Source organism: Scyliorhinus torazame, unplaced genomic scaffold (assembly GCF_047496885.1).
Source record: "Scyliorhinus torazame isolate Kashiwa2021f unplaced genomic scaffold, sScyTor2.1 scaffold_776, whole genome shotgun sequence".
NCBI classification, from domain to species: Eukaryota; Metazoa; Chordata; class Chondrichthyes; order Carcharhiniformes; family Scyliorhinidae; genus Scyliorhinus; species Scyliorhinus torazame.
In genome coordinates, this window is record NW_027308503.1 from 70094 (window position 1) to 95131 (window position 25038).

A 25038-nucleotide genomic window follows, 5' to 3' on the forward strand; every position below is an offset into this window, starting at 1 on the left:
TGTGCTGCTATGCCGCCCATGTGCTACCATGCCGCCCTGTTTACTAACAATAGGTTCTCATAGGCTGTTTTGTTTGTTCCTAAAATGTTTCAGAGATACTAACTTAATTGCTGTTGTATATTACATATTGTAAACTTTTGTGCTAAATGATGTGTTAGGATGGTAACTTGAAAGGTCATTTGATAGAAACATACAATATTTTGAAGGGGCTTGACCATTGTGAGGTTGTTTCCCCTGGCTAGAGAATCTAGAATACCGAGGTACAGTATTGGGATAAGGGGTTAGCCATTTCGGTCTGAGATAAAGGTTGTGAATCTTTGGAATTGCCTGCCTTGTTGATGCTCCATTATTGAGTATTTAAATTGGGATAGACATATTTCTCAGGGAGTCCAGTGATACAGAGAGTGGATATAAAAGTGGAATTATGGTAGAATCTTAGCATTAAATGGCGGAGCAGGTTTGAGGGACCATGTGGTTTGCTCTTATTTCTTATGTGCTTCATAGCTGTTTATAGGATATATCTAGTACCATGTTGCCATACAATAATAAAGACATAATTTGACCTGAATACAATCAGCAAAGAGCTGCACATCACAAACCTAGAATCAAACTCCTGAGCTACATGGAAAGGCTGCAGAATCTAATTACTTAAAATAGAGAAGACTGAGAGGGGACCATATTGAAGATCTTTTAAGGTGGAGATAAATTGAAGCTTGAGGAACTGTTTATTATCACTCAGAGTGATAATGAGGAGCATAGGATGGAACTCAGAAGAGGAATAAATGAATAAGTTTACAGTAAGTATTGGATGCTTAGAATTCTTGCAAGAGTTGGACAGCTTTTTGTTGAGGAATCAATAAGTGGACTGTAGGTACTAAGTTGTGCATTTATTTTCAAACTTTACCAGCTACATGTACTGAAATTTTCTGATCACATCCTGCACATCACAGGAATAAAAGCTGTAGTCCATTCAATCACTTGATTCTAATCCACCATTCATAGCTGATCTGCATCTCAACTCTTTTTACCTCGTATCCTTTTGATAGTCTCAGCTAACACAAATCTATCTCTTTTAGTCTTTTAAACTTCAACTCTTCCTGTACCTAGACTTTTTTGGGGAGAGAATTCCAAATTTACACCCCTTTCTGTGGAAAATATGCTCCCGCATTTTGCTCCTAAACAGCCTAGCTGTTCCATGGAGTTTCACTATCAATAAATTTGTTTTACAGCATTTGAAGAGTTGGTTGAAGCTTATGAAGAACAGGCCAGAGGCTTACTCGATGGTGGTATTGACCTACTCCTGGTGGAGACAATTTTTGATACGGCAAATGCAAAGGTAACACCCAATTCGGAAAGTATCATAATGGAAATCCTGCAGCTATTTATTAATATTGGCTTTCATTTCAAATCCTGGTGTTTTGAATATTCATCCGTATTCAGAAATCCTATCAAGAAAATGTAATTTTCTTTTCACTTTGGCAAACTGCGTTAGAGCATGCCATGACCCAGCAGGTCATGGCTTATCAGCATTCACAAAGGAGAGGGACATGCTGATTGGCGGTGTCTCAGAGGGATGTGTAAACACTTTAGAACAGATCGTTATTACGAGGGAGGAAGTGTTCGGTGTGTTAAAAAGCATTAAGGTAGACAAATCCCCAGGGCCAGATGCCATCTATCCCAGATTACTGAGGAAGGCAAGAGATGAAATTGCTGGGCCTCTGACAGAAATCTTTGTGTCTTCATTGGCCACAGGTGAGATCCCAGAGGATTGGAGGATAGCCAATGTTGTACCATTATTTAAGAAGGGTTGCAAGGATATTCCAAATAATTATAGGCCAGTGAGCTTGACGTCAGTGATAGTGAAATTGTTGGAAAAGATTCTCAGGGATAAGATCTATGCACATTTGGAATTGAATGGTCTTATTAACGACAGACAGCATGGTTTTATACGAGGGAGGTCATGTCTCACTAATTTGATTGAATTCTTTGAGGAGGTGACAAAAATGATTGACATGGGAAAGGCTGTGGATGTTGTCTATATGGACGAGGAAAGCATTTGATAAGGTCCCTCATGGCAGGCTGATGCAAAAGATTAGATCACATGGGGTCTTGGGTGAACTAGCTGGATGGATCCACAACTGGCTTGGCCAGAGAAGACAAGAGTGTAGCAGTGGAAGGATGTTTTTCCGAATGGAGGTCTGTAACTAATAGTGTTCCGCAGGGATCCGTTCTGGGACCTCTGCTCTTTATAATATATATAAATGACTTGGAAGAAAACATAGTGGGTCTGATTAGCAAGTTTGCGGATGAAACTAAGATTGCAGGAGTTGCGGATAGTGATGAAGATTGTCAGAGAATACAACAGGATATAGATAGACAGCAAAATTGGGCCGAGAAATGGCAAATGGAATTTAATCCGGACAAATGCGAGGTGATGCATTTTGGTAGATCCAATTTCAGGTGGGAGCTATAAAATAAATGGCAGTACCATCAGGAGCATAGAGACACAGAGATCTGGGTGTGAAGGTCCACAGATCCTTAAAAATGGCAGCACAGGTGCAAATGGTGGTAAAGAAAGCATATGGCATGCTTGCCTTCATAGGACGAAGTAGCGAGTATAAATGCTCGAAAATTATGTTACAACTATATAGAACGTTGGTTCGGCCACATTTGGAATACTGTGTCCAATTCTGGTCACCACACTACCAGAAGGACGTGGAGGCTTTGGAGAGAGTACAGAAAAGGTTTACCAGGTATGGAGGGTATTAGCTATGAGGAGAGATTGAATAAACTGGGATTGTTCTTCCTAGAGAGAAGGAGGCTGAGGGGTGACCTTGTTGAATCCCAAATTTCTTTCTCCGTCAGTCTGGCCTCAATAAAAGTCGAGATGGATTTGCAAATAAAAAGAAGTTATTTTATTCAGCTTGCAAGCTACCTAGTCCACAGTGATACAGACAACATGTTGCTGTCTGCAGTCCCGGGAACTAAGTGAAGGTCCCAGACAAAGAAATCAGTACTCATACATTCAAATGGCATCAAGTTTCACATACTCGACACCCATAGGTCATCCTATGTCCCTCCTGACTTGTTTGATCTATTCTGATTGGCTCACTTCCAATCCCTTTCTCCGGCCCCTATCAATGCAGCATCACTCTCATAGACACACCTCTTCCTGCTTTTTCCATGCGGTCTCAAATCCCTTTGTCTCTACCTTCCAGAATCAAAGTGGCTTATTTCTACATTACATTAACTAATATCTCTAAAGTAACTATTTTATATCACATTCGTCATTCCCTCCTTTTATCATTCCATGATAACCGAACTATCCAATCCATAGCTACGGTTCCTCATCTAAAAAGATCCGTCGCTGCATTTCCAATTCCTGTCTTAGCCCCCCTTCATCTGCTTCACCCTCATGGATTTTAACAGTTAAATTTTTTTGGGCGGTGATTGGGGCGGTGATCTGATCCAGTGCACCCCGCATTCTACCGATCACACATTTAAGGATGGCCAGGCCCACAAAGATGCAGCCAATAGCTACCACTAGATACATGGCCATATTTATCAACCAGTCCTTCCATCCTCCAAATCCCCAGTTACCCCAAGAGCCAGGATCCTGCATCCCGTCCAAGTGATCCTGTATGCGATCCATAAATTTAGTGATGTTAGCGGTCAAGTCCTGAACTCCCATGATACACTTGCCCTGTACTATGGCGCATACCCCACCCTCACGGGCCAGAAGATAGTCAAGAGCATACCGGTTCTGCATTGCAAACAACCGTAGCTGAGACAACTCCTTGGTTATTGCCCCGAGGGCTCCCAAGGTTTCATTTCCCAAGATGGTAAGGCCACAAATAAAATAATTCCGATCACTGACAGCCAAGGAACCCCCCACACCTCCCAGTGTCAATACGCTCAGAATGCCCCACCCGGCTGAGTGGCCCCGGTTGGGTGCAAGAACCTGAGGTTTTTTCCAGTTCTCGCAAAATTCAGCAGAGACTGCCCGGCGTGCTAACTGATTATGCAGGTTCCACGCCGAAGGGCAGGGGACTGTGGTAGGGACTAGAGTCCCTATAGCAATTCGGTGGGGAAATGGGGGTGACAAAACGTTGGTCGCTGTACCATTAAATAAAAAGTAGTATCCTTGTTCCGTGTGCAGGCTAGCATCACAATCAGCATATCGGTTGCGTAAGGACCCCCCAGTAGCCCAGTTTATCCAACTTTGAAATGCCCATTCGGGCCGCCCAGCAATGCGGAAAGCCCTAGTCCCAACAGTGATATGAGAGACATTCGCCCAGCCACAGAGGAGCTGGAGGCCGGCGTTCAATGGAACGCAAGTGGTGTTGTAACAAACGCATTGGCCAGACGCCTGGGTGATATGGCACCTCCTGTCCGTACAGGTGGGAAACAGACATGTTATATTTGTGTCCACCTCTACCAGCAAACAGCCATATCCGTCACTGCTGAAGCAATTCTCGTACGACCAGGAATCCCTATTGGGAGTGAAGTGGCTAGGTATGTACGCCCTCCACCGTCGCAGCCTATCGTACTGTGAATGGGAATTATCCCGAGGAAGGGGAAGGCAAATAGCCGGTGGTGCTGAACCCGGATCGTAAGGAAGAGTGACCTGATCGGGCAGTGATTCGGAATGCTGACAATCAACCACCGTTTGGGGAGTGCCCCAAAGCGGTGAAACAGAAAATAACCTAGACACCGCTGCGGGGTTTGGGTAGCAGACAACCCGTCCCTGGCCATACAGGCGGTGGTAAATCTGGTAGAAGAGATTCATACTACCCGGGTTTTCCTCAGTTTGGCCTTTAATTAACTTAAGTGTATCTCCCGGTAACCTACGTTCTAGCTGTACTTCCCTTCTCATACGCCCCGTCCTCTCTCTAGTCCCTTTCTCTTTCTCATAGCCTCTTCCTACACTCTTCTGACAGCCTGATTTTACCTTTATTGTACCACTCTTAACACATCCAAAATCAAATTTACATGTATTCCAAAAACAAGGCAATGTCCATATAATGTTCCCTTCCCATCGCCGGGACCGGTGCAACTGCTTCATGACTCCTGCATTCTCCTTAACTTTGATGACCTTCCATGAGTCGATACCATGTCCTCGTATATGGGGGCAGCGAAGAACATCACCTTTGCATAGGTGATGTATCCTTGTAGATTGGTTGGGGCTACACAGATACATAATATTCCCCTTTTCCATGTCCATCGCCAATAACACGCCAAGCGAAGTGAGGCCAAATATCAGACAGACGATGCGTAGCCACTCCATCATGCTCCACACCTGTAAAATAGCACTGGAGAAGGGAGGCAGGTTAGTATCTGACCTTTTACAGTAGTGGAGATGGACTCAATTTACAGTGATGTAGGTGGACCCAAGCACTTCGCCCCTCCACTTTAACTGCTGTGGGGGTGGTAAGGAGAACTTGGAAGGGCCCGACCCATCGCGGCTCCGACCCCTTCCTAGTCCAATTTTTGACCATGACATAACTACCGGGCTGGACTGAAAGTGAGCTAGGTACTGGGGGCAATGGCTGGTGAGCCGCGCGGACCTGGCCATGGAGTTCCTTGAGCACTTGCGTGAGGGCTAGAACATAGGTGGTCATTTCTTCAGTCATCTGATGAAACTGAACCAGTCTGGGAACCTGCAGGCTCCAGGGAGTTCTAAGAGGCCTGCCATAAAGAATCTCGGCGGGAGAGAGCCGGGCCGGTCCCGCAGGTGTAACCCGCAGCTGGAAGAGGGCAACGGGGAGCAACTTAAGCCATGTCAGTCCCGTGTCTGCTCTTAATTTAGCCAATTTAGTTTTGAGGGTCTGATTGTGTCTCTCAACCAACCCGGCCGCCTGCGGTCTGTAAGCACAGTGTAACTGCTGGCGTATGCCCAACTGGGAGCAAAACTCCTTGTTAATTTGTCCAATAAAATGAGGCCCATTATCAGAACTTAACTGAGCTGGTATACCGTACCGGGGAATGATTTCCCTCATCAAGACTTTAACCACAGTAGCAGCTTTATTATCGATAGTCGGATACGCCTCGACCCATCTGCTGAACACATCCACAATGACCAAAACATATTTGTAACATTGACACCTTTCCAACTCAATGTAATCCATTTGGAGCGTCTCAAAGGGACCACTGGGCAACGGAGTTTGCCCCTTCCCACAAGGGATACCTTTTCCGGTGTTATATTGCTGACAAATCAAACACCGATTACTGATACTTTGGGCCAACCACTGCATTTTAGGGTGCCACCAAGTGTCCAGCAACAAATCACTAGTCCCTCGAGCCCCACAATGAGTTGCAAAGTGTACACATTCAATGACCCATAAAGCCAGCACATCAGACATACAAGTCTGATGTGCAGGCGTGGTCCATAAAGAGGAAACAGAATCATATGTACAACCTAACCGTTTCCACATTTGTTTATCACTCTCAGGAGCGTCCTCCTGTAACCTTATGACGCCTTGGATGGTTGGCATTGACTTGTCAGAAGCAGACATATTTATAGTAGATCGTTTAGTCTGACTTAACATCTTAGGCACCATCACTTGCTGAATTTGCACGGCTGTTCGCGCTGCACAATCTGCTCGTTCATTACCAACGTCAACTGGGGTTGTACCATTCGTGTGGGCAGCGCATTTAATAACGGAAATCTGCGCGGGCATAAGGAGGGCCTGCAGTAGGTCATTAACTAAACCCCGGTTGGATATTTCTGTGCCTGCCGAGGTAGGGAATCCCCTATCCTTCCAGAGTTGTCCGAAGTCATGAACTACCCCGAAAGCATATCGGGAGTCAGTGTAGATATTTACCCGGCGATCTCCCCCAAGTATACATGCACGGGTGAGGGCAAAAAGTTCGGCTTGTTGTGCTGAGTAAGGGGTCTGGAAAGCTGCCGCTTCTAGAATCAGACCATCCTGATCTATGATTGCATAACCGGACAGTCTCCGGCCAGTGGGGCTTACTAATGCACTGCCATCAACATACATAATCATGTCAGGTTGTTCTAACGGAATATCACTCCGATCGTCCCTTATTGTTGTAGTTTCCTGAATCAAGGCTAAACAGTCGTGACCAGGCGCGTCCTCATGGACAGGGGGACCGCTAAGAAAACAGGCTGGATTGATAGTGATACAGTATTTAAATGTCAGACGTGGATTGTTCAAAAGGTATATCTCATACCTATTCTGACGAGCTGCGGTAAGATGCTGAGTCTGCAGTTGCCCCAATAGTGCGATTACCGAGTGGGAGCTATACACCGTAATATCCTGTTGGAGAGTGATGTTGGCAGCAGCCTGCAAACTATTGTATATCGCTGCCAAGATCTGGGTGCAAACAGGGTGGCCCAACGCCACTGGGTCGAGTTTGGAAGAGTAATATGCTACGGGCCGGTGCTTGTCCCCATGTTGCTGGGTGAGTACCGCTGTTGAACATCCTTCCAGAACAGTACAGTATATCTGGAATGGTCGGTCGTATAGGGGCCTACCGAGGGCCGGTGCTTGTAGCAAGGCCTGCTTCAGGCAACGGAAGGCCTCGAGTGCCTCGGTGGTGAGAATAAAGTTTCCCTCTTTACTCGTGTAAGGCGTCAACAGCTTTGTATAGACAGCGATGTTTGGTATCCACTGCCGACAATAATTCACCATACCCAGCCAATGACGAACCTCCTTGGCTATTGTAGGGGCGGGGAATTGGCATATTGGTTCAATCCTACTGGTTTCGAGACTTCTTTCTGTGGCTGTAAGTAAAACTCCTAAGAACTTAACTTTTCTCTGAGCCACCAAGACCTTTGCTTGTGAAACAACATAACCCAACGAGGATAGGTGGTTCAATAATTGGATCACATCATCCCTATTACTGGGCTTGTCAGGACTTGCCACCAATATGTCATCTACATACTGCACCAGAGTGGAACCATGCTCCAATGTCAAGGCCTGGAGTTGGGTCTGCAGACATCTGGAGAAGAGTGTAGGTGAATTGACGAACCCCTGTGGCAGTCGGGTCCAGGTATACTGCTGTCCATTGTAAGTGAAGGCAAACAAATATTGACCTTCAGTCGCAAGTGGGAGGGCAAAGAAGGCGTGCTGAAGGTCAATTACGGCGAAGACCCGGGCTTGAGCTGGAATTTGAGCCAGTATTTGGGCAGGGTTAGGGACGAGAGCATGTAACGGCTGTGCGATGGCATTAATTGAACGTAAATCCTGTACTAATCGGTACTGGTCTGGTTTGGCTGGTTTAGGCACAGCAAGTATGGGGGTGTTACATTCTGATTGGCAAGGGACCAAAATACCCTGTTTCAACAGTTCTTGAATTAATTTATCTATTGATGGAGCAGCTTGAGATTTCAGGGGGTATTGCCGAATGGAAGGTAGCTTTACATGATCCTTAATCATCACCTTGATAGGTGTAACATTTGTCTTTCCCACTTGTGATGGATATTCCGCCCAGACCTGTGGATTGACATATTCCAACACATCATGTCCCCTGTGATGCTGCAGTCGAGTGTTAATCGTTTCAGGGACCTCAAAATATTTTATGGTAGTGCCATCCGGCATGACTTGAAGTGCGTAGTCTGTTGGATCCGAATGATCCACTGCCCTCCTGACCATTCGCCCCATATCCCTGGCATGGTACTGGCTGTACCTTCTTTTCCCGTGACTGTGGCTGTAACCTTGACTGGCCATTCGGTCTCAAGTAATGGCCGGTATTTGTCCTCCAACTCCCTGTTTCGTCAGTTGTGTCATAGGCCAGGGTAACGTGATGCAGTGACTGTTCAACGTCTAACGTCCACCACTGGGGGGTGATAGAAATATAGCACTGTTGTCTCATCCTCCATGATGTAACCGTTACCCCCTCATCTCCGCATTCTAGCTGTAGCTGGAAGATACACAGTAAATCTCGGGCCAACAAGTTACAGTCCAATCCAGTAGTCACTACAAACTGATGCTCTTCAGACTTATTCTCGTAAGTGACTGTCACAGGTTCAGAAATAGGATACTCACACACCTGTCCTTGGAACCCTGACAATTGCTGCGTGTGGTCGGATAATGGTAATTTAAGTGCTGATTGCACAGAAGACATGGCTGCCCCGGTGTCGATTACAAATGAGTGATGTTGATCTCCTATCTGCAGAGAGATAATAGGTTCCCTGTCCGGTTGGAGAGTCCTTATGGCTAAATTAGCTAGTCAATCCTGTGTTGGGAAAGGGTTTTCCTGGGAGAAGTCAGTGTATCTCATCTGTCCTCCCCTTGGTGGGTACCCTCTCCTTTGGGTCGGATAATCTCCTTCTACTGCCTGTCTTTTAAAGGGGCATTCCTGTTGCCAGTGATCTACACGGCCGCAATTAAAACATGCATTGCTCCCTCTATTTCTGCCCCGTCCTCTTCTTCCAGTAGACCAATGGCCCCTCAGAGGGGGCTGCGGTTGTAGAGCTGTTGATTCGTTCGGTGGGCCATAAAAATGGGGTGAGGGTCCCTTTGGGTGGGTTTGGTATCCTCCTCTTCGCTGATCCACGCACCCAAAGTCACTATATTGGGGCTCCTGCTGGTAAACTACCATTTCTGCCGCTTGTTGGGGTCGCAGATCATCCTTTTTCATTACATACTCAGTCTTAACCTTTGTAACTGAGTCTCCTTCTTGGCCTACACCCTCCTTCCAGTAAAATCTGACTGCCCTTGCCATCTGGGAAGGGTCGTTCTCTGTCCAATTCATGTTATTACATTTCACAGCAGTAACCACAGAAGGTGGTAGGCAATGCATTAACATAGCACAGTATTGAGGGGAATTCTGACCATTTTGATACAGCAAATCGCCTGACTGCCCCCGGTAGATTTCATTAAAACGCTCCAGAAATTCCTCTGGCTCTTCAGTCTTCTTAGGTTTTAGGTCTAAGATAACAGAAAGATTTATGGGCCTTTGAAATGTGCTATTCAACGCATTCAAGATCTGTGTCCTTCTATCGTCGTCTAACGCATAGGCCTGCTGGAGTGCGGCATGACTAGCATAATTCAGGTGGTTAAGATAATTGCGGTACTCTGCTGGGGTTAAAATCTGCTGGACTAGGGCCCAGAGGTCCCTTGAATCAGCTTGATAAATTGAGATGGTAGTTCTCAAGAAATCCACGAAGGCAGCAGGAGATTTTTTTCTATCTGGGATTGTAGCCATAATAGCCATCATCTCACTGGGTGTCCATGGGAAGTAAACGTCTATCGTGGGGTTCGCTCCCGCAGTCACTGGGTCGGGGTTTCGCATCTTCCTAATCGGTAACTGTCTCCGAATGTCACCAGGGGGCACTCTAGCTATTTCCCCTGGTTGTTCCAAGACTTTAACGTCTCTCCCTGTCACTAGGGGGAGTTCTTTCTCTTCAAAAGAAGTTGTTTCAGCTTCCTTTGTTCCCGAATCTTGAGGTTTCTCCTTAGTTTGGGGAGACTTAGGTGATATGCTTAATTGTTTCTGGTGAGCGTCAAGCCCCTCTCTCGCTGTCCGAGATCTTGTCCTAGAGCTAACTGGGCTTGTGGGGCAGAGTTCCTTTTGCTCTTCCGGTTGTGAAGTTGGTAAATCAGGACCCACACTATCACCCAAAAGGGCTTGAGTTTCTGGCATATTTGAAATCTGGGGAGCAATGACTGGGTATATATTATTGTACTCTGGTGGTTCTGGAATGAGCGCAGACCATGCTATGGGTGCAGACGGAACTTTTACTGACTTTTCCAAATTATTGAATTTTTCTTCTTCTGTCAATTCAAGGCCAGCCATTGAACTACGGAGCTCATCTCTTGTGTGACCCGGGTCCTTCCTGTCTCTATTTGCTCTTTTTTTAAATGCACATTCCTTTTTCAAGATCTGTAATGTTTTTAGGTTACCCTGTTCACTAATTGGAATCCCCATTTTAAGGGCATTATCCTGCCAGCTGGACAACTTAATCTTATCTTTTTCCTCTTGACAATATTGCCTCCATAATCCAATTAGTTCTTTAGCTTTCATACCTTGATTTTTTCTCCAAATTTGTCCCTGGATTTTCTTAACCATTTCTAGGTCTTTGGTTCCCCCTAGTGGCCATTCATCTCCCATTTTAGTTCTTAACTGTGCTGACAATTTTCTAAAATCCTTCGCTTTGTCCGGATACTTATCACATAATATTTGCAGTGGCATGCCTGGATCATTTGTGCTATCCAAGGAATTCCCCATAATCTCAACTAGTCCTCGGAACTGCGTTTTTCGCCACTACAGTCCAAAGAGAAAATATTAGCTTAATCAACTGTCTTTTTAACACACACACACATAGAGGTGAACCATTTTCAATTTCAAATGTCACATCGACCTCTCATAACGTAACCCAACCGAATTAACTCACAAATAAAGTTGAACCATTTATATTTTAAATGTCACATCAACAATACAGCCTCCCGCAGCCGAATTAACTCACAAATGAAGTTGAACCATTTATATTTTAAATGTCACATCAACAATACAGCCTACCCCAGCCGAATTAACTCTATGAAATCCCATCAGTTAAAATGCTAATCCCCAGACTGACCTGTGATTTCGTCGAGGCGGTCTTTCTGTGCCAACCGCGAGTGACCAGACTAATCAGACGATAAGAAGAGGGGAACAATCAATGCGCGGTCGTTTTCCAGTTCTACATTGAGGGCCCTTTGTTCCCCATCCTCCTGTTCATAATCAGTCTAATTCTGATTTCGCAGTTGGATCAGGATCGCCCTGAGAAATCCCGGGTTTCGGCACCAAATGTTGAATCCCAAATTTCTTTCTCCGTCAGTCTGGCCTCAATAAAAGTCGAGATGGATTTGCAAATAAAAAGAAGTTATTTTTTTCAGCTTGCAAGCTACCTAGTCCACAGTGATACAGAAAACATGTTGCTGTCTGCAGTCCCGGGAACTAAGTGAAGGTCCCAGACAAAGAGATCAGTACTCATACATTCAAATGGCATCAAGTTTCACATACTCGACACCCATAGGTCATCCTATGTCCCTCCTGACTTGTTTGATCTATTCTGATTGGCTCACTTCCAATCCCTTTCTCCGGCCCCTATCAATGCAGCATCACTCTCATAGAGACACCTCTTCCTGCTTTTTCCATGCGGTCTCAAATCCCTTTGTCTCTACCTTCCAGAATCAAAGTGGCTTATTTCTACATTACATTAACTAATATCTCTAAAGTAACTATTTTATATCACATTCGTCAACCTGATAGAAGTTTATAAAATTATTAGGGGTACAGATGGGGTGAACAGCTGGAGGCTTTTTCCCAGGGCGGAAATGACAATTACAAGGGGGCACAAGTTCAAGGTGAGGGGGGAAAGGTTCAGTGGAGATGTGCGCGGGAAGTTTTTACACAGAGGGTGGTGGTGGCCTGGAATGCACTGCCAAGCGAGGTGGTTGAGGCAGGTACGTTAGCAACCTCTAAGACTTATCTGGATAGGCACATGAACAGACGGGGTATAGAAGGATACAGGCGGTTGGTCTAGATAGCACACGTGATCGGCGCAGGCTTGGAGGGCCGAAGAGCCTGTTCCTGTGCTGTATTGTTCTTTGTCTCACTGCTCTTCATACCCAGTAAAGACCATGAATCTCTTGTGATGTAGGAAGACAAGGCATTTAATATGCACAAAGCATAGCCCCAAAAACAGCAATTAGGTAAATAGCCAGATAACCTGTTTTGGTGGTGTTAATTGAGGGATAAATGTTTGCTACAATACCAAAATAATTCCCCTGTTCTTTGAATAATGTGATAAGATTTTCTACGTCGACCAGAGAGGGACCTTGTTTAAACATCTTGTCTGAAAAACACTACCTTTTAATAGATCAGCATTTCCTCAATATTACACTGAAAGGTCAGTGTTCAAGTTCTCGAGTGGGACGTGAAGCCTGGACTACCTGACTGGGAAGAGAGAGTGCTCCCAGTAAGCCAAATGTAACACCTTAAATTGACGCTTATTATCTTTCTAATAAGATAGACTAATTCTTAATATAGTCCATTCCACAATATATGTTTTCATGTTTACTATATGTTTATATATGTTATATGCTTGGTTTCAGCAGGCATAGTTTAAAAAAAATGTATTTTATTACAAACATGTATCAAAACAGGATACAGCAAACAAACACCCTGGGAAACATGCTTCCCAACAATCAACTACACAGTCTGTACAGACTTTTCCCCTTTTTCACCCCTCCCCTCCCCCATGACGAACAGCCCCTCAAACATGATCACAAACATCCCCCACCTTTCCTCAAACCCCTCTGAAGAGCCCCTTAATTCATTCTTTATCTTCTCCAATTGCAGGAAGACGTGCAGGTCACCCAACCAAGCCGCTACTCCCAGTGGCGATGCCGACTGCCACTCCACCAAATTCGGTTCTGTGCAATCAGAGAGGCGAAGTCCACGACATCGGCCTAACTCCTCTCCATGAGCTCCGGCTTCTCTGTAACCCCAAATATCGCCACCAAAAGGTCCAGGTACACCTCCTGCTCCACTATCCTGGCTAAGACCACGAACATCTTCCCAATTTTTTGCAACCCCAAAACATGTCCGCATGATTCACTGGCCCCCCCGCCCACACCTCTCACACACATCTGCTACCCCCTGAAAGAACCCATTCATTCTCGCCCGAGTCATATGCACCCTGTGCACCACCTTAAACTGTATCAGGCTCATCCTTGCACATGAGGAAGTCCCGTTTACCCTGCGCAGCGCCTCACTCCATACTCCCCAATTGATCTCCCCTCCCAGCTCCACTTTTCAGCAGGCATAGTTGGAGAGAATTTGGATTCATGGGCACTGGTGCTCGCACTGGGGAAAGAGGGAGCTGTACCATTGGGATCGTCTTCAGTTAGACCATGCTGGGACCAGAGATCAGGTAAATTTTATAACTAGAACTGTAAAGAGGGCTTTAAACTAAATAAAGTGGGGAGGGCTCGTGTGGGGGAAATTCGGAAAGTTGACGAGAAAGGACAAGGCAATAATGCAGGGTAGCGATACGGATATAACAATCCGAGTGTGACGGAAAGACACAGGCGCTGCAAACATAAGAGTGTAGCCGGAAATCAGGGGTGGGATTCTCCCAGCCCGGGGCCGGGCCGGAGATACCCGCAACCGGGTCATGCCGCCCCGACGCTGGCACGCGATTCTCCGCAGAGTGGAGAATTGGCACCGGCGCGTTTGGCGCGGCGCCGGTCGCGGGCCGCTATACGCGGCCGGGCTGCCGATTCGTCCAATATATTTAAATCCACCGGAAGCCTGACTTCCAACTCTGAATTCTTTCCTCAAACCAGAGATTACAATAGCTTCAAAATCACTAGTCCCACCCCACAAAAAATCATCGACATGCATCATAAAGATGCCAGAAAGATTTCCTTTATAGTGCCAGTAAAACATTGCAGGATCTGCTTTCAACTGACAACAGCCTAACTTTAACAAAACTGACCATACCGAAAAATACCAGACTCTAGATGCATCATTTAATCCATATACACATTTGTTCAACTTCCAGAGTACCCCTTCTGTGTTAGCTGCTTCTTTAGGAGGACGGAGAAAAATGTCTCTCTGGAGCTGATGCCCCTGCAAAAAGGCAGCTTTTATATCTATAGATTTGCATTCCCATGCCTTTGTGGCTAATAGAGCCAAGAAGATCTTTAAAATAACCTTTCCTGCTGTAGGCGAATCTACCCTTAAATCCTGATCTTCTAAGTTTTCTTCAAATCCCCTTGCCACAAGCCTGGCCTTTGCCTTATAAGTTCCATCCGGAAGAACCTTTTCCGTGCAAATCTATCTGTGGGATAGAGCTCTTTGTCCCCTATCCGGTACTTCCGTGTATACCCCAAATTCACTCCAACTATGCAATTCTTGCTGTTTAGCATCTTTGATAACTTTTTCATCTAATTTATTTGAAGCCACCAAAATCTCAAGTGCATGTGGGCTTCTACTCCTATTAGTATTCGTAGTCTTACTCATGTTCCGAGATCTTGACAAACTACATCCCCTCTCCCGCCTGGTATCTCGTTCTGTATTGCTACTGCTTGATCTTTCCCTTCTGCTGTGGGATGTCCTTTCAATAGTTCTTGACCTTTTCCTGCGGACCTGTTCACTATCTGATGTACTATCTGAACTGGCACTGCGTTTCTGTGCCCTCCATTTTTGAACTTTGTTTTCCCAATCCATTGTCTTGACTCCTTCCCCTGAATGCTGTACATTCAACCAATGTTTGTACTTTCCAGTGGCATACCCTGCTCTACTAATAACAGTTGCATCCTTCCATTGACTAGACCTTTCAGGCAAATATGTCACTTTTGTACCAACTTTTGGCAGTTGCCCTTTCGGAAAAATGGCCTGTTCTTTCATCAGAAGGGTTGTATTCCTCCACAGAAACCCTGTCTATATCAGTTAATTGGTCCTCATAGTTCTGTAACACATGCGTACCAGATGACTCTGGTTCCTCGTCATGTCTGTCTGCTCTGTCTAAATTTGAAAATTTGTAATCAGTACCCATTATCCTTGATGAATGTACCCTAACAGTTTGATTACCATGATGCAAAATAATTGTTTTGCCATCTATGCCTATGATCTTCCCTGGGCCTTTCCATTCATTAGAATTGTCTCTCTTATAGTATACCATGTGTCCTTGCTGAAAAACAGCATCTGATGGCCGGACGTTATGTCTTAAAGCTCTGCAAATTATTTCAGAGACTTCTTCCAAAAAAGCTTTTCTACTGCTATGTAATGCATTTAAATGTTCAGCAAAACCAGAGCTAATTGTAGTACCCTCCCAAGCTGGAGGCTGGTCATCCAAAATGGACGGAATTTTAGGATTTCTACCAAACACTAATTGATAAGGACTATAGCCCCCAACCATCTGCAATGAATTCTTTGCATGTACCGCCCATGCTAAAGCTGAATTTAGCCTGCAATTTGGTCGATCTGCCAAATTTTTCCGAAGCATGTCATCGATGACAGCATGATTTCTTTCACAGACACCATTATTAAATGGGCTTTCTGCAGCCGTATTCATAACTCTGATATTCACGTTTTCACACATATCCCTAAACTCATCATTAGCAAATTCTCCGTAAGGAATTTAGCCAGTGACCCATTCCTGTCCCTATCCGTTTTTCCATGATTTGATCCAGAATTACTCTCTTTTCTTTACTTCGTACAATCGTTGATTGACTAAATCTGGTTGCTAAATCTACAAAATGCAAAATAAATATATTATTTGCTTTATCCCAGATCTTAAGGTCCATGGCCACAATGTCGTTAAAATCCCTGGCCAAAAGTAGGGTTACTATCGGTCATGCTGGTGTCCTTCTGTACTTCCTACAAACTTCACAGTGGTCACTAACCTGTTCTATCAGTTTAGATTAGTCGTCATCCCTTACCCCTGCATCCTTCAATACATTTTTCAGCCTCCGAGGCGATGGATGTGCAAATTGCCTGTGCAGTTTTAATACCACAAGCTTTTTAATCAGCTAAAGTCCCATTTTCAACTGCCATTAACACAATCCATAACCACTCTACTTGAAATATTATTTGTCAGTAATGGAATACAATAGTGTCCCGACTGTGTAAATTGTAAGTCCACCGTCTTTCCAAAAACTGTTGCCTTATCCTGTTCCATATCCAGTTTCATGTGTCCTTTCTTCATCGATGGTCTGCTCAGAAGCAAAGGTATCTCACTTGATACAACATCCGTGCTAAGGAAATGATTCACCCCAGCAATATTGCAAAGGATCACCACTCTTTTCAGCGACTTCAGAGTATTATCATCCCCAAACCTGAAACTTGTGGAACTTTCAAATTCCTTAACCTTGTTACTATTTTCAGCATTCAAAGAGTCCAGATAACATTTTAACCAGTCAATTCCACACACAGTAGATGTGCAGCCACTGTCCAATACAGCACAGTTGAAGGATTCTGCAACCAACACCCTCATTACCGGCGTAAAACTGCTTATCAATAGGACAATGCCTTCTTTCTGGTCACTATCTTTTTCCTCTTCTGACTCTTGCGTGTCATGTGTCGCTTCAAACACGCTATCATAACGAGTTGGACAGTTGAAAGCATAATGGTATTGAGAGTCACATCGAAAACATCAATTTATCATGCCCCGTGGGGTTCTGGGGTTCATCTTCCTATTGTAAGTTATAACCGGGTTTCTGTCTTCATTATTTCCTTGTCTCGGTCTCCTATAGTCTTGAGCCCTGTTTGTAGCCATACGATTTCGCCATCCTGTTAGTAGTGTATCTTCCATATTCTGCCTTATTGCAGGCTGACCTATTTGGGTCATCAGAGCCATCGGAATCAAATGTTTCCCCAGAAACCTTTGGAAAGCTTTTGTCATCTGTTCGAATAAGGTATCCTTATCAGTAAACTGAACTCCTGTCAAAACCAGGAGCCTATCCATGTTGCTCACTCTAGCACAGTCAAGTAATTTAAAGGCCAACACAGATTGTGGAAATTCCAGGTTGTGTTTCTGCAGCCTTTTATATAGTCTGCCAAATTCCATTATATAGTCTTCCATGGAGATATCCTCCATTTTCCAGAACTTATCAAAATCCGACCATGCTTCATACGCACTTAACAAGTTATCTTTCTTATAAATCTTATCCATATAATGTAATAAAGTCTCCAGACCTTCTCCTGAGTCTAACTCTTCCAATTCCAGCTCAGAAAGCACTTTGTTTTGGATTTTACTGCCATATGGTAGAGAAAGAGCCAATGCCATACCTTGTTTTCTCTTTCCCAAAGCAGTTACCTTAGTCCACATAACTACTGCACTTCTCCATTGGTCGTATGAATCCCTTTCAGAACATAAGGGAGGATAGTCATATCCAGCCATCTTTATCCTAGATTCAGCCATATATCCATTTTTTTTTTCTCACTCACTCCTTGGTTTGATCTGGAAAAGTTGTATCTTTCAACCCTTCACATTTACACAGCAACCATCCTCTGCTCCCAATTGTTAGACGTTTTAGTTGCTGTGATATGAAGAGTCAAAAGTTCTGATCCTTTTTCACCAACACACATTTATTTCATTCCAACAGACTTTGCACAAAACTACACATCACCTGACAGAGGCCACCTGAAGCCCCTTTACATATCAGTGCCAATTAATGGATACTTAACATAAATGAGACAACTAATTACAATGTCTCTTAACTCATTACTTAACAGGATCGGGGTGTGGCCTGTTTGGGGGGGGGGGGGGGGCCTCCGATCCCAGGGGGGCCTCCGATGGGGCCTGGCCCGCAATCGGGGCCCACTGATCGGCGGGCCGGCCTTTAGCTCCCCGGGCCTATTTTCTTCTGCGTTGGCCCCTGAACTCCCGTGGCATGTTGAGGGAGGCCACTGCGCATGCGCGGATCCCGCGGCGCACAGTTCACGCCAGGGTGGGAGGCTGGAGCAGCGCGAACCGCCCCAGCGCGTGCTGGCCCCCTGTAGGGGCCAGAATCGGTACTCCCAGCGGCCCATTTACGCCGTCGTGAAACGCGACGGCGTTTCCGACGGCGTGGACACTCTGCCGCCGAATGGGAGAATCCCGCCCCAGGTCAAAGAGGAAAAAATGGTAAAAAGACAGAATTAGAAGCTCTTTATTTGAAGACTTGCAGTACCAGAACGATGTGATGAATTGATAGCACAAATAAAAATAAATTAGTATGATATAGCCATTACAGAGACGTGGTTACAAGGTGACCAAGGATGCGACCTGAATATTCACGGATATTTGGTATTTTATAGGGACAGATATACTGGAAAAGGGGGTGAGACTTCTCTGTTAGAAAAGGATAAGCACTATATCTGTTCTATGTTCTATACTGTGGTGAGAAATAATATTGGTTCAAAGGATCAAAATGTTGGACAGCACGGTGGCGCAGTGGGTTAGCCCTGCTGCCTCACGGCGCCGCGTCCGAGGTTCGATCCCGGCTCAAGGTCACTGTCCGTGTGGAGTTTGCACATTCTCCCCGTGTTTGCGTGGGTTTCGCCCCCACAACCCAAAGATGTGCAAGGTAGGTGGATTGAACACACTAAATTGCCCCTTAATTGGAAAAAAAATTAATTGGGTACACTAAATTTTATTTAAAAATTTTTTTTAAAAAAGGATCAAAATGTAGAATCTGTTTGAGTGGAGATAAGAAATAACAAAGAAAGGAAGTCACATGGTGGAAATAGTTCAGAGGCCCCCCCTCACAGAACAAATCAAGAAATAATGTAGCTTGTAAGAAAGATACTGAAATAATAGATTTTTTAATCTTCATCTAGATTAGGCAAATCAAATTGGCTAAAGAAGCCTGGAGGATGATTTCATAGAGTGTGTTCAGGGAAGTTTCACAGAACTATAGACTCTGGAACTAACCAAGGAGCAGATTATATTAGACCTAAAAGTGAGTAAGGAGAAAAGATTAATTAAAGATCTCACAGTAAATGATCTTCTCGTGGTCATAACATGATAGAATTTCACATTCATGTGAGGGTGGGAAATTTGGATCTAAGAATAGTGTCTTAAATAAAGTAACTTAACTATAGGCAATTACAAGGATATGGAGACAGAGTTGGCTAATTTGAATTGGGAAACTAATTTAGTAGTTAAGACGGTAGAGAAACAGTGGCAGACATTTCAGGAGATACTTCATGCCTCTCATCAAAGTTACATTCCATTGGGAAAGAGAGATTTTATGTGAAGAATGTACAGTGGCTAGTTTAGGAAGCTAAAGATGATATCAAATTGAAAGAGAAGGCTTACAATACTGTGAAGATTAGTGGTAGGCCAAAAGATTGGCAATGTTTTAGAAACCACCAAAAGATGACTAAAAAATAATAGCGTGAGAAAAATTGGAGTATAAAAGAAAACTAGCAAGTAAGTGGATGGTAAAAGCTTCTACATATATATAAAAAGAAAAAGTAGCCAGAGTAAGTGTTGTCCCTTAGAGGATGAGACTGGGGAGTTAATAATGAGAAACAAGGAAATGACAAGAGACCTTGAACAAGTAATTTGTATCTGTCTTCACAGTAGAAGACACACATAGATCCCAAGAATAGCAGAAACTCAAGAGGCAAAAGAGAGGGAGGAAATTAAAACCATCTCAATAACTAGAAAAAAAGGACTGAGGAAACTAAAAGATTGACAAGTAATAATAATAATCTTTATTATTGTCACAAGTAGACTTATATACACTGCAATAAAGTTACTGTGAAAATCCCCTAGTCGCCACACTCCAGCACCAGTTCAGGTACACTGAAGGAGAGTTCAGAATGTCCAATTCACCTAACAAGCACGTCTTTCAGGACTTGTGGGAGGAAACCGGAGCACCAGAGGAAATCCACGCAGACACAGGGAGAATGTGCACACAGACAGTGACCCAAGCCGAGAATCGAACTTGGGACCCTGGCGCTGTGAAGCAACAGTGCTAACCGGTGTTCTGGACCTGATGGTCTGTAATCTAAGATCTTAAAAGAACTAGTGACAGAGATAGTGGATGCATCAATGGTAATTTTCCAAAATTCCTTAGATTCTGGAAGGCTCCCAGCAGTTTCGAAAACAGCAAATGTAACACGACTATTCACGAAATGAGAGAGACAGGAAATCTTCGACCAGCTAGCCTAACATCAGTCATAGGGAAAATGCTAGAGTTCATTCTTAAAGAAGTAGTAGCAGAACATTTAAAACATCAAAATACAATTGGGTTGCGTCAAAGTGGTTTGGCGAACGGGAATTCATTTTGACAAATTTATTAGAATTCTTTGAGGATGTAACAAACAGGGTGGATAAAGGAGAGCCATAAAATATTGTTTGTTTGGATTTCCAAATGTCGTTTGATAAGATGCTACAAAAAAGGTTTCTACACAAGATGAGAGCTCATGGTGTTGGGGATGATGTTTTAGCGTGGATAGAAAATTGGCTAACTAACAGGAAACTGAGATTCTAGATAATTGAGTCACCTTCAACTTGCCAAACTGTTTCTAGTGGAGTACCATGATAATCAGTATTTGGGCCTCAACAATTTTATGATTTATACGAATGACTTGGATGCAGGGACCAACAGTGTTGTAGCCAGATTTGCAAATTATATGAAAACAGGAAAATAATTTGTAAGGAGGATACTAAGAATTTGCAATGGGATCTAGATAGGTCTTAGGAGGAAATGTTGGGCTGCAACACTTTGGAGGTTAGATGAATGAGAGGTGATCTTATTGAAACATATAAGTTTCTGAGGGGGCTTGATAACGTAGATGCTGAGAGAATGTTTCCCCTTGTGAAAGAATCTAGAACTAGGGGATACAGTTTAAAAATAAGAGGTCATCCATCTAAGATGAAGATGAGGAATTTCTCCTGTGAGGGGGTCATTCGTCTTTTAGAATTCTCTTTCTCGAGAACAGAGGAGGCTGGGTTATTGAATATATTCAAGGCCAAGTTGGACAGATTTTTGTTCACAAGGGAGCCAAGGGTTTTGGAGGCAGGCAGGAAAGTGGAATTAAGGCCACAATCACATCAGGCATGATCTTATTTAATAATGGAGCAGGCTTAAGGGACCGAATAGCCTACTCCTGCTCCTGTTTCTTATGTTCTTATGGAGAGTGATTAGGATCTAGTACCTTGTCTGAATTTATTTCCCTCATTGTTCTAACCCAGGGGCACTAGGTTCTGCTGTTGATCTGAGCACAGATTTTAAATTGTTTTTGGGTTATATGACTCGGCTACTCACCAGATATGAGTAATATCCCTTTTTAAAATTCCCAGTGACACAACTAGGGTCCGTTGAACATTATCAAGTCCTCAGACAACAATGTTCTAACCCACAGAGTTATAACGTTAATATATATCATTTTTCTACTGTTCTGTGTTCTTTTCACAGGCTGCCTTGTTTGCCATTCAGCAGTTGTTTGCTGAGCAGTATGAGCCCAGACCCATCTTTGTAAGTATAAAATTATTTTGTTTTCCACTTTACATTACATCTGCCCCACGCCCACCCACCTCCACCCTAGTAACGTCATTTTGCAGTGAAATGGTTTATTTTTGTTTTGTAATAGATTTCCGGAACAATTGTAGATAAGAGCGGACGGACGCTCTCTGGTCAGACAGGGGAAGCATTTGTCACCAGTGTGTCCCATGCGGAGCCACTTAGGTAAGACAATTGGCTGCCAGAAAGCAAAGGTGGAATCAAAAGAATAATTTCTAGTAATATAAATAATTTGTTCAATAGAAAGTAGTGACATATAGAAAGGGGAGTAGGTGTTTTAGCTGTCAAGCAAACTTGAGTTCAAAAATTACAAACAAAAATGCTGGAAACATTTAGCAGATCTGGCAAAATCTGTGGAGAGAAACAAAAAAAAGGATGTTGACCTTTCAACAGAATGTAAAAATAAGAAGCTGCAAAAGTGTTCAGTGTGGTTTGCTGTAATGTAGCACAAGTGCCTGAGCTTTACTCTTGCAATTTGTGCTGCTCCCCAAATACTTCAAGTATAACATGATCCTAACCACCTGTCATGCTATCTGGAATAGTTAGCAACTGTATAACTAGTGCTACATGATGGAATCTGACCAATGCATTTTTAGTGATACTTAAGAACCTTCTTCAGGGTTCAATTAGGTAATGTTTTAAAGAGCAGAAAGGAATTCTTCATATTTTACTTCATCAATGTCTTTGATCAGTCTACCAATATTGCATTAATAACATGAGTTGTCTTTGTTTTTGCATCATTTTAAGTTCAGTGATATTTTTGTATAATGTTTCTACGCAGTGAAGTGTATTTAATAGTCATTAGAAGAGTCAACTGTTTTACATTTGACTGAAAAGTTATGGTTGCATAATTCAATAAGAGACTCAATTGATGATCAGCTGTTGGATGCTGCTGTCCATAATGCTTGTGTTACAGGTTTTTGCAAATTTCTGAAACAACAAGAGCTTTCTGTCTTTGTGAATAAATAGAATAGACACACTCAAGCATTTTCACACATGTAAGCAGTTTCCAGAAACAATCTTTCATTGCTAACAATCTTTTATTGCTAACAATCTTTCATTGATAACAATCATTAAGTTTTTCTTGGGGTGGCATGTGGCGCAGTGGATAGCACTGGGACTGCGGCGCTGAGGACCCGAGTTCGAATCCTGGCCCTGGGTCACTGTCCGTGTGGAGTTTGCACATTCTCCCCATGTCTGCGTGGGTTTCACCCCCACAACCCAAAGATGTGCAGGTTAGGTGTATTGGCCATGCTAAATTGCCCCTTAATTGGAAAAGAAAAATAATTGGCTACGCTAAATTTATTTTTAAAAAGTCAGTTTTTCTTTTACAGATTTCTTTCCATCCGCCTACTGTTCAATAAATTCATTTTGCACTGATTGGTAGATCAATAAGTGTAATCATCTCCCAATTTTATTTCACTGCTAAAAATTAGGTCCAGAGATGGGCATATGAAACTGAAATTTAATGGGTTTTTTATTAGGCAATTTGAATCTTATTATCCTGAGCAGGTTCCTGAGTCATGGCCAAAGCACTGTCCAATCTTTGTCAGCCTTATGGAGTTGACTGATAAGTTTGTGGTCTTCTCTAACTACCATAGACTGAAAACATAAATCAGTGGTAGAAAATGGCCATCATAAATCCCAAGCCACATTTTTGGAACAGGGGTTATGAAGAGCAAAGCCTGTGCACAGATTTCAAGAATGTCCTGCAGTCTTCCATCACGTTGGTTGGACAGGGTGGGGAGGCAAGGGGAAGGGCTAAATGTTGGTTGTGTTGGGCTTTGCGTTGGAGCATGGTCTTTTAGGGATAGTGGTGGGGGGGAGCATGGTCATGGGGTTGCTAGAAGTTGGTTGGGGAGCGTCAGAATTGCAAGATCGCAAAAGGGGTGTTCACTCTGCTGAAAAGATGCTTGGTGGGGGCAAGTAAAATCCAGCCGATTGAAATAATTTTACGATTGCCCCCTTACGGCTTATGGCAAAGACAAAGTAAAGCTAGAAAGTGAATTCCACATCTAAATAGGTATGTCTGGTACAGTCAATGAGTACATTGTTTTTTTTTACTGTTCCTATTAAAACAATGAACAACTTTTCATAGTAATGTAGCATATATTTTCTTTTAGCATTGGATTAAATTGTGCTTTGGGAGCTGTTGAAATGAGGCCGTTCATAGAAGCAATTGGAAAATGCACAACTGCCTATGTTTTATGCTACCCTAATGCAGGTCAGTACCTTGTGTTTTTTATGAATCTGGGGCTGTTTAGCAGAGGGCTGAATCGCTGGCTTTGAAAGCAGACCAAGGCAGGCCAGCAGCACGGTTCAATTCCCATATCAGCTTCCCTGAACAGGCGCCGGAATGTCATTTCATGTATAGTATGTGAGAGATAAAAACAGGATAGCATTTAGTAAACTATAAATGATTTTTAAAATATTCAATCTTGGGATGTAGGTGTCAATGGTTAGGCCAGCATTTATTGCTCATCCCTAATTGCCCTTGAGAAGGTGGTGGTAATCTGCCTTCTTGAACCCCTGTAGTCATTGTGGTGTAGGTGCACCCACGGTGGGTGTCCCAGGATTTTGACCCAGCGACAGTGAAGCAACGGTGACATATTTCGAAGTCAGGATAGTGAGTGACTTTGAGGGAAACTGGCAGATAGATGGTGGTATTCTCATGCATCTACCGCCCTCATCCTTATAGCTGGTAGAGGTCACAGATTTGAGCGGTGCTGTCGAAGGAGCCATGGTGAGTTCTTCCTGCAATGCATCTTATAAATGGTACATACTGCTGCCATTGCACAGTGGAGGTGGATTGCCAATCCAACTTTGTCCTGGATGTTGTCAAGCTTCTTGAGTGTTTTTGTAGCTGTACTCATCCAGGCAAGTGGAGAGTATTCCATCACACTCCTAAATTGTGCCTTGTGGATAGGGATTAGGGAGTCAGGAGGTGAGTCACTCACCACAGGATTCTTCACCTCTGACCTTCTCTTGTAGCCACAGTATTTATATGGCTAGTCCAGTTCAGTTTGTGATCAATGGTAACCCCAAGGATATGGTAGTGTGG

At 43.7% G+C, this 25038-nt stretch overlaps 1 protein-coding gene across 1 annotated transcript in view; it reads left to right on the forward strand.

Moving 5' to 3' along the window:
* The window catches only part of LOC140406657 (methionine synthase-like), a gene marked incomplete at its 3' end in the record, with an annotated part of 42090 nt that extends 17889 nt beyond the window's left edge, over nucleotides 1-24201 (forward strand). The window contains exons 6-9 of the mRNA XM_072494661.1: nucleotides 1230-1336; nucleotides 21873-21932; nucleotides 22048-22142; nucleotides 24101-24201. Of these exons, the coding sequence (XP_072350762.1) occupies nucleotides 1230-1336; nucleotides 21873-21932; nucleotides 22048-22142; nucleotides 24101-24201 (363 nt within the window). The remainder of the gene's footprint in view (nucleotides 1-1229; nucleotides 1337-21872; nucleotides 21933-22047; nucleotides 22143-24100) is intronic.
* Between the last annotated feature and the right edge of the window lie 837 nt (nucleotides 24202-25038).